The sequence below is a fragment of the Andrena cerasifolii genome, chromosome 6, assembly GCF_050908995.1.
Source record: "Andrena cerasifolii isolate SP2316 chromosome 6, iyAndCera1_principal, whole genome shotgun sequence".
NCBI lineage: Eukaryota > Metazoa > Arthropoda > Insecta > Hymenoptera > Andrenidae > Andrena > Andrena cerasifolii.
In genome coordinates, this window is record NC_135123.1 from 2,565,478 (window position 1) to 2,579,544 (window position 14,067).

At 42.5% G+C, this 14,067-nt stretch overlaps 2 protein-coding genes and 1 long non-coding RNA gene across 4 annotated transcripts in view; 1 reads left to right on the top strand and 2 right to left on the bottom strand.

Annotated features, from left to right (window-relative positions):
- The window catches only part of LOC143369737 (eEF1A lysine and N-terminal methyltransferase homolog), a 125,710-nt gene that overhangs the window by 52,236 nt on the left and 59,407 nt on the right, over positions 1 to 14,067 (bottom strand). The window lies entirely within an intron of this gene.
- LOC143369758 (uncharacterized) lies at positions 2,747 to 4,527 on the top strand. The gene is given in 3 exon segments (XM_076814102.1): positions 2,747 to 2,930; positions 2,933 to 3,429; positions 3,431 to 4,527. Coding segments are annotated over 3 exon segments (1,263 nt in total). The 3' UTR covers positions 4,013 to 4,527.
- LOC143369806 (uncharacterized) lies at positions 10,716 to 12,299 on the bottom strand. The gene is made up of 2 exons (XR_013085490.1): positions 11,390 to 12,299; positions 10,716 to 10,947 (listed from the first exon to the last, which is right to left on the bottom strand). It is a non-coding gene; the product is annotated as an uncharacterized LOC143369806 (long non-coding RNA).

Consider the following 14,067-nt stretch of genomic DNA (forward strand, 5'->3'; position numbering starts at 1 on the left):
GGACTTGAACTGGGAAGAGTCTTCGAGGCCAATAAGGCCTTGCAAGGGTTTAGCGCTAGAAGCACCGATTTCTCTGGAAAGTCCGTGTTACAAATAACTAGGGGCCTAGTAAGATTGGATGTAAGAGATTCTACGGCTAGAGGCGAACACATCGCCGCAGCCATTTCAAATTTCACAACCTTATCACATTTTTGCCTATTCAGACCCAAAAACTTTCATTCTGATATTTTACAGAAATTAATCGAAAACACTATGCTACCCCGATCCATGGAGTCGATGGAATTCGTGGCGTGTAATCCCCGGCCCGGGGGCGGAGGATTGCGGGAGGAGGATGCAGAAGCCGAACAGGAGGAGGCAGCAGACTTCTTTGAGTTTGACCTCGATCCCGTTGAGATGGCAGTCAGCCTACCATCCCGTTACCCTCTAGTCACCGAGCTCGGGGTTGCATTCTGCGGCTGAGTGGATAACACCTTCATCGGCGAAGTGGGTCGGCACATAAAGCATCTTATCAAACTCAATATCACGGGGTGTACCAACATCAGAGAACAGTTTGGCCTTGAGACACTCAGTGGTCTGAATCATTGTACCGAGCTACAGATCAGCCTACTGTACCCAGACGTCGGAGCTCAGTTCCTCAGGAACATGTCGGAGCTCAGTTCCTCAGGAACATGTCGTCGCTCAGGGAGTTGACGTGTAGGGACAATCAGGGCGTAGCAGACGAGGACGTCTGCGGCCTCATCAGGAACAGCGCTACCATAACGATGATGGACCTGGAGGGCTGCGTACATATAGGACGCCCTTTTATCGAATGCGTATACTCCGCGCTGCGTGGCGATCCTCACAACCACCGACTCGAAATCCGTGTCGGCGGAACGAGCGCGATGCCTCGCAGGCGTGACAGGCAGCTACTCCATGTTTTCATAAATTATACACGGCACTCCAAATGTCCTTACGCCTAATTATCATCGGGGACGATGATTTCAAGGGGGGGAGGGTGTTACGTGCTGGCTACCTTTTCAAAATTTTCAATATCGACAATTGATCCAACCATTGCGTGTTATGGGAGTTTCCCTCGATCAATTGTCGATGACCCGTGAAGATTCTAATAGTTATGATTTGATTCACACGAAGCCTGTCACGCCACGGCATATTCTCACGGAGGATTGCTGTCGACGTTCTTAGAATGCGCGTTGCGATAAGCATTCCGACACCTAAGCATTGTAGTAGACCAGTTTATATTTTTCTTCCCTGCTAAATTTCTGTTACACTATCATTGGCATCGGATCCAACCATTACGTGTTGTGGGAGTTCCCTCGATCTATTGTCACTGATTTACAAACCAAATTGTAATAATCATTTTATGAGAGTCGTTACGCCACTGCGTCCTTCCATGCGAAAATCTTCCAACGTCGTCGACGTTCTTAGAACGCCGGACGCGATAGCAACCTAGGCACCGAGATGCTGGGAACGTTCCGAGCGAGCGACGGTTGGGCCCATGTGCATGAGGTGCAGAGTCAGCGATTTTGGCGCTCTTTGTTTCAAAGTCCCGAGTGCTCGGGCCAACCCTGCGATTGCTCGGGGCAGTCAGCTAGGAAGTCGCGTAGTGCGCGGCTGATTCGTCCGAGGGACATATTGCTGTTTGTAAAAATAGTGATTGCGCTGGAGTTCCGAGTGATCGTAAGACAACGGAAAGACTCATTCCCCGTAGAGACTCATTTATATACGTTTTCTTGTTTCAACTACTGTTTATTTTACATATATTACTTAAAACCCAGATTATCTTACGCGAAACTGCTAACACTTAACATCAGTGTATTGTGCGGTGCCCTCTGCTTAAACATCGTGCACCGCAGGCACCCTCCAGATCACATAATAGAGACACACGCACACGCCAGCGAGAGAGAGAGAGAGAGAGAGCGCTCTGGCGAAAGAAAGAAGGGAAGTAGTAGACGTTAAACTGTAACACTCTACGTGTGCGAGGTCGGTGAGTCTTTTAAAGTACGTTACTATATTCAACAGTTGACCATTTGAATCTTTCCATTTTATAAAAAAATGTTTCATGTTACCCGTGTACGAAGGGGACAGTTAATCCAACCATTGTGTGTTACTGGAATTCTCCCTAGATAAACTATCTTACCTTCCTTCCGCGGGTATCGCATATTTAAAGCATTTCCAGTTAGGAAATGCACAAAATTTATCACTCGTACGATAATTAATCCAACCATTACGCGTTACGGGGTTTCCCCTCGGTTAATTATCGTCAAATTATTATTGGCTTCAATTGTTGCTTATCGGTTAACGTTCAAGGCCGTATTCGCCGTACCCTGGTTCTGGAACCCGTTTTTAAACTGTAATCTCCGAAACCGAACCGAATATTATAAATTCTAAATCCGGCGATTTAATTTTATGTGAATCTTTAACGACTCTATTCAAAACCCATGTAAATTCCCCATTTATGTTCCACCTTTAATTCCCCTTTTTCTTATTTTGTAATACATGGTAACATTCACCTTAAATCTGTCTCATTTGTTTCGAACCAGTCTCTCCAAAAGTACCACATCCTGATTGGGCAACCTGTATTGGTTGTAGACAAAAGCCGTACCCCGAAACAATCCTGATTTTTCGCGTAATACGTGAAAATTGCTAAAATCTTTAATTCGTTAAGCGTTGCGTGAGGAAAATTAGACTCAACCGCTCGGTCGCTTAAAATTTAACGCCCTCACGTAACAATACATTCTGTAATTATATGGACATAGGTAGCGGTTTGGCTGAAGAAAGTTACAATGAAACTTACAGTCATATCCATGTGGCTTCGAAGAAAGTGTTTGAATTTTGCTGTAGAAAAGCTGTAGAGGAGGAAAAGACAGAAAATGAGCAACGCGAGAGACCACTACTGGATTTAAAAATATCTGGTGACGGTAGTTGGAAAAATGTGGCTTTAAATCGTTGTTTGGCGTAACAACTCTCATAAGGTATTATTGTGGAAAAGTCGTCGATATGATGGTAAAAAGTAGTTATTGTCAAGCGTGTGTATATTGGAAAAATAAGCCTCAAAATACAGTAGCATATCAAGAGTGGAAAGAAGAACATGATGAAGAAAACTGTGCACAAAATCACCATGGCTCTTCGGGAAGCATGGAGGTAGAATCAATGAAAGAGATGTTTTCGAGATCAGAAGAACTCTATGGAGTGAAATATGGAAATTACATTGGTGATGGTGATTCCAAAACTTTCAATGCAATCCTGAAACTCAATCTTTACGGCGATGAGTTTCGCCACGTTCAGAAAAGAATGGGGACTCGCCTGCGAAATATCAGGAAAAAAGAGAAACTAAGTGGCAAAGGAAAATTGACCGAGGCTTTGTTGAAGAAACTTGCTACTTATTACGGATTGGCAATTCGGAGAAATATTAACAGCGTGGAGGACATGAAAAAAGGCTATAATGGCCACATTCCATCATCTGCAGTCTACAGACGAAAATCCGCGACATGAAAACTGCCCGGAGGGAGTCGACAGCTGGTGCAATTGGCAGCAGGCTACAGCTCTCGGAACGGAGCCTGAGCCACATCCACCCACATTACACCCGAATGTACAAGAGCATATGCGTCCTATATATGAAGATCTATCAAGAGAGGATTTATTGCAAAGATGTTTAGGCGGTCATACGCAGAATTCAAACGAAAGTTTTAACTCGACCGTTTGGCTATTAGCTCCAAAACATCTCCATTCTGGGTACGAAGTAATCGAGGTAGCGGCATTTTTTGCTGCTATTTTATTCAACGAAGGAAATTCAGGCCTACTCATGGTCATGAATCAATTACAAATCATAGTTGGCAGGCAGAGCTACGGATATGCTGAGCAAATGGATCAGATGCGCGTGGCTCGGCAAAATAGAAGAAGCTCATTAGAGACAAAAGAAGCTCGAACACCTCGTAAAGAGGAAATGCAAGCTGCAAATGAGTTCCATGAGGAAGAGGAAGGACTGCTGTATGGTGCTGGAATCGCTGATTAATCGGCAAGACACTTTATCATTTGATTAAACACATTTGAGTTTGAGTTTTTTGTTTGTGAAACTTTAAACGTGTTTTTCTCGAAACGACATTTTTTCAATTTGCGGGAATCATAACTCAAAAACTAATTGATGGATCATCTTCAAATTTGGAACACGTTTACATAATATAATGTATTAAAACATAAACCTAAAATTGGAAAGCTTAGATTGTTTAAAACATTTATTATTGCAAAATGCCGGGAAACAAAATGGTAAAAATCGATCATTTTCTTTTCAAACACGTTCCAACATTAAATTCTCTATTTCTTTTCAAAAATTTAAGTTCATGTTCTTAAAAAAACATCTCAAGAATGTATCAAAATTTTTTGGACTATTTCAGATGCTAATTGCGAGCTGCACGATTCCCGCAAGTCGACAACGACGATGAGGACACGCCAAGGGACATAGCGGATTACACCTTAATACAATGGATGAAACAACTTGAAAATATTACCAGAGGTATATGAAAACATGAAAAAATTATTGTTAGAGCTGCGGAAATTTCCGTTTTTTTTCCAATAAAAAATCCCAAAAATCATCTAATTTTCGGTCTCCTAAAGTGGTTGCCCCCCTTAAGCTTTGACAAGCTCCCAGCAGCAACCCCGGCAGCCACACCAACCGCCAGGAACGACAGCTCCGCAGAGCGCTGATCATACGCCAACGCCGTCGAACGACGGACAGGGTGCACCCCCGGGACCCCCACCAGCTAGGGAACAGAAACAACCTGGCGGTTGAGCGAGAGTTCCATCGAGCATAGTGATCGTGGAAAAGACTTAGTCTTTCGTAGAGACTCATTACTTTAAACATTATATGTTGCGTTTTGTTTACTACGAATTTAATCACCGCTATTTAAATTTTACTTCGCTTTATACTTTTCGTTTCTTCATACTAATTCGATATAAATATTTATCAGCCTACCACCTGTGCCACTTTTAGAAATTGTTCTTGGCGACAATCGTGAGAATCAATTGGTATTGCATATTCCCACATGGAAAACACTAATCGGAAGGCAGGTAGCAACGCAAACAATTAACCGGTGCTTCTCCTCCACCACTGTGGATTGGAGAATTAGTGGCGGAATTATAAGTCTTGGTATTTCAAAACAGAAACAATGAACAGTTTATTCAATCTGGCTTGCAACCAAGGCTGCTTGGGCTTTCCGCGTCATATGTTTCGGCATATCATTCGGTCAAAATCCCCAACCTAGCTGATACTTCGCCTATATCTGGAATATGCAGACGGACTGTTCCGGGGCGTTGGTGTTGGTCGATGAAACCGACTACGACGCAAGGACTCACGTTTGCGGCGTTTCGGTGCAGCAACAAGCTTCGGCGAAGTAGGCGGGCTCATAGTGGTCAAATCCGCTTTCCGCACCTTCGAGCGGTGCGGCTGGGACCATGCATAAGCTTTTTCATTTAAAAAATGCAAGGTGCGAAAGAGAAAGCGGTAACAAACCCAAGGGCCACGGGCAACCGGGACGGGGGCTGTGACCCCGGGGCACCTTAGCAAGAGCAGAAGAGCTGGCTGCTTTAAATGACTGACTCCCACGTGTTTGCCGAAAGACCGAAGAAGAAGTAAACGCAAAAAGTCTTCCAGTTTTCGCCAAAAATTGTAGCTGTGTAACCACGGTAACGTGGACGAGAAACAAAATCAAGTGTTCTCGTCCAGCTCAGCCCAATGTGGAAAACAAATTTGTGCCAAGTGCTCCAAAATTGTTGGCGGCGATACGCGAAAGGACAGTGCCCCGTACCACTCCGTGCAAGAAAATAAACCACCGACAAAAAACAATAGCCGTCGTCGACAATTTCAAAAGATGGTTTGGAAACATTTACTCGGGAAGCTCTGAGTGAAATTACACAGAACCAGTGGGAGAACTTTTGTAGCCATGTAGAGAAAATAGAACAGGAATATTGGACGAACGATCGAATAATAGAAGATACGGAATTCAATTTTGGAAACAACGAATCGGATGACAGCGACGGCTGCAGCAGCAGCAGCTCAGAAGATTTATAGGGTAAGAACGCATGAAAATTATATTCATTTTTAATTTTAAAATTATACTTGTTATTAAGAACTGTAATTATGTACTTAGAGTTCATGCTGATAAAAATGAGCCTCAATGAAATATGATAAAATATTAAATGATTTTAATAATACGATGTTAAACTTAATTTTTTTTATCATGATGTCAATTAAAAACAATCTGTGCGAGATTGCGTTTGGGCTTATATACTTTCCTGAATATATTGTGAAAAATAAGGAAATTCTTATGTTATTATATATTAATGGTTAACCGTCTGAGATGCCTACGCTATTGCTTTGGCGCTCGTCGGTCAGATCGCTCTATTCCACTCGATCTCGATGTGTTTTGTTCGCTCTCTTCGTCGCGCGGTGCGACAATGTATGTGCCTACTTCAGCCAATAACCAAAATACGTGTGCCGCGTCTTTAAAAGTGTGCCTAAATAGGTGATTCGACCAATTGTCATAGCGACGGACTGTATCGCCCGAGTCCGCCTCTTGGGGATCTTCTTTCGGCCGAGTAATAGTACATTCCGAGTGGTGATCACATACCCCCGGTATCTTCTTCATCTCGGAACATGCTATACAAAAGTAAAAACATCGTAACTTCTACATTTCATTTCTTCCGATTGTGAACTTGTCACACCAGTGAGTATTATTAATGTTAATGACTTAAAAGAGGCAAAGCCCAAAGTGGGACAAATACTTATAACATACCACAGTAAACATATTTTCAAATGACATTAATAAACTAGAACGCACATCTGATTCTTTGTATGAAATTGAAGCCCAACTAGAGGAAATTGGAGAACATCACCGAGCGAGGAAATCACATTTGTCATTGACGTATGAATCACTATTCAGTCCGAATAACTTGTAACGGGTTTGCATTGCAACAATGTGCAAACATTATGGGATTCCCCTAGTCCAATGCAACCCGAGCCCATATACCTATTCATAAGTGGCTACTTTATCTTACACCTTCAGTATACATCGTCGAGGACGACGATGATTCCAAGGAGGGAGGGATGTTACGTTCGGAAGTAAAATTTTCTTTTTGGACGGGGTATGCATCAACAACGCCTAGTGTTGTGAGAAATCCCTTGTTGATCATATTCCTGCCTAGTAGTTAATAATAATTTAGTAAAACAAGAACCCCTTTCTTTGGAGCGTAGTCGCCTCGATATATTGCCGTCCCGTGATAAGGATAAGGCGGTGCTGACGCAGTGGCGTTCTCACCAGAGAGTCGCGCTCGAAAAGACCCAGTGGTTCTCTTGCTGTGCCGAATCCGCTCTGTGTAAGCGGCAGGGATGTGTTTCAACAATGTCTTGCAGCACTGTGGGAGATCCCTCGTTGAGAACATCTCAAGCGTAAGCCTTTTCGGCGCGGACCCACTCTGACCGCTGCCGAAAGCGTGAAGCTACGACACTCTGTGACGGTAAATCGCGAGGTGCGTGTCATTGGGTCCGCGAAGTGATATAGAGATAGAGTTCTCCGGTCTACTGTGTAACCGCGTGAAAGACTCAACTTTGCGAAACAACTTATTCTATTAACTTTGATACATACATTTTATTAACTCACAAAATAATTTATTTTGTTAAACGATTTATTATAAATTCTCATTGCATTTGCTCAGTTAAATTTAGTATTATTTCAGTTTCATTTTATAATTCAACTCGTGTCTATTCCATCTTATAATCAAGTGCGTACGTGTTTGCGCCTCATCCTTCTTTCTCATTCAGGTTTATCAGCGATTCAGAAGTATCCAAACTTCAAACAGGAAATTCAAATCATTGTCATTTATATTATTGTGACGGTCTGGTGAGTTGCACCTTTTATCTCTTTCTGTATACTTTACTACTGTTATAATTAAAACGTATCTAACGGTAATTTCTGACAGGCAATCGACTCTGGGATTTCCCTAGTCAGGAGTTATGTCTAATTAATCGAGTACCTGCTTTGTAAAATGATAGATTGATTTTTTTTTTCGTATTTTATTCTGTTATGTTGTTTTGCTTCCGACCACTATTTCAACATTAAAGCTTTATTTACCATTAAATTCTACTCGTTCATTATCTATCTGATTCCATTGAAAAGACCCGTATGGGACTAGAGCATCAACGATCCCAAAATCTACCCCTTATCCTTCTGATAAGGTACATAGATATTTAAAAATTAAAAGAATTGACTGTTACGAGTGCGGCGAGCCTCCTTGCTTTTTATTTACCCAATACAGCACTTTCCGATAGTCTAAGGACTGTGGGATACCTATAATCGAAATTTGCGTGTATAAATGTGCCGCTCGAACACTAAAGCCTGCGGCACGTAACAGATCTGGTAGCAGCGGTGGGATACCAGGAATTTCTTCCTAAGAACTTCCTGGGTGCTCATATTCATTGAAATCGGATAGAATTTTGAAAGTAAGCCATTTACTAAATTTTCAGTGTAGTTGTGGTAACGTTGGATCTATTATCTGCTATTTATTGACAAGTTTATATTCAACGATGAATCCATACGCAAGCGCAATGATGACCTCCATGGCAGTGTGCCTGACTATTTAGAATAGCACTTTAAATATTCCCTACTTTGACGGGAAGGGCGTTCCTCTGAAGGATTTTGTACAGGATGTACAAAATAGCGCGACATTAGTGCCTCCTGCATTAGAGGGCTCATTTCTAAAATCGGTAATAGGGAAATTGAAGGGTCCAGCCCACGATAAATGCAAACGGCGGGGAATGTTTCCTTTACCTGAATGTGATCTATTCCTAGCAACTGCTCCTAAACTAAAATCCCGGTTGCAAATACCGGTCTCAATGATGTACAATTTTCACTAATTCTTCTCCGGTGATAGACAATGCATTCGAAATCAATCGGCGACTTGCGTATGTGATGCGAATTCTTGGAGTTGATATTAACGGTATCAGAAATTTTTGCGGGCTGATGAATCTAGGTCAAGGATTACACACTTCGTTATATTACAAAATTATAAATAATATTAAGATTTCCGTGGATACTGTGTTTGAAGTAATGTTTTAAAAAGCCATTGCCGAAGAAAAACAACTGACTGCAGGAGCAGGAAGATCAGTAACAGAACTCACAGTATCAGTGACGGTTCATGAGTTAAACGTGGACTTTCATCATTTTGGGACATCATATCATTGGTTGGCAAATGCTCAACGAAAATTATAAAATTACAAACATCTACCTGCCGTGGATGAATTCGTGCGTCTGAAACTTGGCTCTAAAGCACACATTCTGCGGCAGAAAGGTGTTATTAAAGGTGTGAGATTGCGACATACAGCCTGCATTTTTAATTAAGACTTTGCACCCATATTAAAACACGCGCCATTGGTGGCTTACAAAAGTTTCGAACTCTGTGCGGAATCTTCGTAATAACTACTGTCCATAGCTGGAAAGATGATTATCGAGACGGCACAGAGACCAGAGAAAATACTATAGGGATTTTGGGAATATAACCAATCAGACCCGCATTCCTTTCGCTCATCATCTTTTTAGCTGTGCACAGTACACTACTCGCACAAATGTAGCGAGGTCGTAAATAAAACAATGGAACCACGGCGGTCTTTAAGGCTCTGGCCACATGGCCTGAGCCCTGACTGAGGCGCGGGGTGAGGCCCGAGCTCCTTGTTCCGATGTTCGAAACATATAAAAAAACACGCGGTACTACTTTTACGACCTCGCTATATCTCTTGTACATATGTCCAAGGACAGTACAGTGTAAACAAACATTGCTCAGATCATCCGAAGGTAGGGTGAAGGAAGCACTGTTCAAAATTTTGGTTGTAATTTACTTTCCTAATGTACGTATGGTTAGTCGGATGAAACTAAGATTTTGTTTTTCACTATGGCGGAGGTCAGATATATTGGCCGGTATGAAGTTATTTCGCGAACAGCGATCGAGGGGAAATCGACTCCCTCGGGTGAGAACGTTAAAAAAAAAGGAGCTCCAAGGCAGACGTGCGACATGGTGGGAGTAACCCCTCATTCGCACTGACGGACCAGTATATCTGACCTACACACCTTAATCTACTTATTCCTCTTTCTTACACGCTACACTTACACTGGCTTAAATCTGCGCTTAACAAATATCGATCAATTGCAGACTTGTAATTTCGCGGCAACGGATGCGGAATGTAAGCGACTCATGAGACCACGAATAGTACTGACTGGCGGCGTTGCTGGTAGTCGTATTTATGTTCATCCCGATTTCAGGAATGATCGCTTTTCGATTCGTCACAAAACTATCAGTTGAACACGGCCGCGGGTGCCGGTAGTGTTTACGTGTGTCGTTTGGAAGATTCGACTTCTTATCTCTATGTGCTGATCGAAATTTTTAGACGAGCTGCGAATCTGTATACACTGGCCCCCTAAACGAAATGTACTTTTAAACGTAGCGCCGGTCGACAAATTCTTCCGAGTCAGGTGGTTGTGGGTGTGGTGATCGCTGGGATTATTCTTGTTGTTGATGACGTCTTGGATACTGCAAGGTTGTGACCATTTTTTAGAACGAAAGTTAAGTTCAGTCGATCTAAAGAGGTCCGTCTTGTTTCGAGTACCTCTCCTTGACCAGGAATGGACCGTCATAATGTGGCTGCAGCGGTCTTCGGACTGTGTCGTGTCCTGTTTTGATGTTTCGAGTGTACCTTTGCAGATGTACCAGGAACCAGGTGGGTTGGTTCATGGAAGTCTCTTTTTCCGTAAAAAAAAAAATTGCCAAGCAACGTAGACCTTCATCGTAGAGAAGGTGAGCGGTTGACGTTCCAAGATCTGTTTTGATGGTCACTGCGTCCCAAACACTAGGGGCAGCGCATCCAGCCAATTCGAGTTCTGTTGCAGATGAGAAGCGATCGCAGCCCTGTATGAAAATTCGAATGATCAGAAAGGACTGGTAATGGCTGTTTTAGGGATATCTACTTCGTGTATAAGGATTTGTTAACATGTTGGCTGGCAGACCTGAATTACACTTTTGTTTCCCCAGGTGCCAGCATGTAAATCAATAGTATGGCTTCTCAAAAACTTATTTACTCTCATCCTCAATCAAATTGAAAGAAACAATAAAATCATCTTACATTAGTGATAAGACAACCATTCCTGATGTGCCATATAACCGTCAAAACAACTTAACGTCTTTTGTTGACGCGAAAAATATAATATAAAATAAGACATCGTGTGACCCACCGGGATGTCACGCGGCACAGTGGGCCAGAGAGGGTGTGGCACACCGGCAAGTCACATGACACCCAACGTGTTAATACGTCCTTACCAAAATATAGATTCTCCGTGCAGCAGTTACGTACAGTCCTGCTAAAGTGGAACTGGGTACTGGTCCCGTGTAGTGACTGTGTTCAGCCGCCCATAGTCTACGTACGGTTTCCAACGTGAAGCGGGCTGGCCCAGGCTGTTTGATGGGCGACATAATACTTCTTGTACCATGAATTTAAATTCTTCTAAAGCCTTTCGCAGCTTATCTGGCGAAAGACGTTGCGGGCATGTGGCGATAGGAAGTCCCTTTGTTTCGGTGAAATGCTCGACGCGATGAGGCCTTCTTCGTGGCAGAATAGTATTCCTTGCGATGGCCGGGTATTTCACTAGCAGCTTGCGGTAGTGAATGTGCTCTCCGATCGTTAGTATCGTGGAATAGGATCCGTGCGGCCCGTGCCTTGTGCAGCGTCTCGGTTTGATCCATCGCGAAGCTGATGGCGGATTAGCTTTGGCAGACCAGCTGCGATGAATAGCCACTGGAAGTCATGCCTAAGCTCTAGACTGATCTAGAATAGTTTGCGTCCATATGTTGGAACCGTGGTACCTTTTGCCGCGGCGAGGCTGAAGTTGGCACTATTTCATCTGTCCTTGGGGTGGCCGGGATTACCGAAATGTCCACGGCAGTATCGACCAAGAATTCGTAGTCTATGGCAGGGTCGCGTACGAAAAGGGACACTGTGCCGCCTCCTGGATACCTATCATAGTCGATATCCGTGGTTTTAGTTTTCCTGATAGTTTCTGCTGCCCCGACTGCAACAAAATCCTCTGGACGCAGATCTAGGCTTGTGTTCCGGACGACATTGGGCTTCCTTCAGGGCAAGTTTTAGTTGCTGCACCTGCTCCGCCAACTCGGAAATTTGTGCTGGACGTTCATATTGCAGATTTCCGGGCCGTAAATTTCTACAATTCAATCGGCCATTTGTGCGAGCTGGTCGAGTCCGTTATTATTAGTCACCAAAATCACCTGCATTGATGTGGGAACACGGCTGTATCCAAAGTGACTTGAGTATGATGTCCGAAATTTTCTTCTTCGCCAACATACACATTTGACGTAATAGTCTAGAGGGTCGGCGATCGCGTATTTATTGCTCACTCGGGAGAGGTCGTAGCCGCATTTTGTCGCTAGCGGCAAAGGCTGTGACGAGACGATTATTAGTGTCTCACACTTGTTGGTGGCGGTCAGGGATGTGACAATGTCGCTGGCTTCGTATGGAATCTTGTATCGTCGACGCTGAACCCACAGGTCCTGCATTGCGCTTACATTTACGCAGACCAGAGACCTGATTTCGGCTTCCAAAGCGACGGTGCCTTTATGCCGACCCTCGCCAGTTCAGGCGTTGCCGCGGTCTTTGACTTTTCACTTAACATTGTGTTCTTCGGGGTGGTCAACAGTTGCAGTATATGGTTAGCCGGATAAAACTAAGGTTTTTTTTCCTAATCTACTTATTTCAATAACTTATACACTACACGTACACTAGCTTAAATTTACACTCAACTGTGATGCGTAATAAATATACAGTGAGAAAATAAAAGATAATAATTCCCAAAATTATAAAAGATCCCTTCGCTTTTGAATTAAAATTGGCATCGATAGTGGCTACGCAGTTCAAAAAAGAAGTTCGTCGTGAATTGTGTCGAATATTACTAATTGTAAAAAAAATAGCGGTTTTAATGCACGAATTCCACAGAGAAAAACGTAGATCAGCAAAAAATATAAACTACCTCGTCCAAATTTTACCAAACAATATCTTATAATAATGAAGACAATTCTTGATGGAATACAGAATTATTTTCCTACGAAAGCAAATACAATATTTTTGCCAGTGAAATACGTAAGACTGTATGAAGAAAACAAAATACACAATTGTAACCAAAAAGTCTGCAGCCAACGATAAACCACAGTGATAGATCAGTAATGATACATGGGGCTGCATGGCAGCTAGTGGGCTCGGAAATCTTGTGTCCGTCAATAGGATCTTACATAAAAAAAATATTTGAAAATTCAACAAGAAAATTTAAAACAGAAATGATTGCTTCCAACAGGACAACGGCCCGAAGTACACACGCAAAAATTGTCAAAGAATGGACTTTGTATCACGTTCCACATACATTGCCACATCCACCACAAAGTCGCATCTTGAATCCCATCGAGCATTTATGAGATGAGGTGGAAAGAAGATTATGAAACACAGTTATTACGTCGAAAGAAAAGATGAAGCGGAATATTATTAAAGTATGGCAGTCTATAGACGCAAATGTTACATCAAAGTCAATGTATTCTATGGAAAAATCGTCTTAGGGCTGTAATCGCAGCAAAAGGTGATCAACTTCATACCGAAGCACTGAATTTTCCAATTAATGATGTCTTTAATTAATATTAAATGTATCGTTCGAATACTTTGGTGGCCCACCGATGGTGCGTGTTTGTAATGAATGTACTATAAATACTGTATACAACGTTGGATTGTTTTCTAATTTTACTGATAGAATCTTAACACTTGTCCTATGCTATGCACACAATATTGTTTTAAACACTACAGTTTAACATACATATTTCACTTATTAAAAGTTACATATTTAAGCGTTGGAATACTTCCCTGTATGTGTGTATATGAGGTGCAAAGAAACGATAGCCTATGCCATCGAAGAAGAGCGTGAAAGCTCGTTTAGCATTTGCCAAAAAGTATAAGGATAGGTATAATGGAGTATTGAG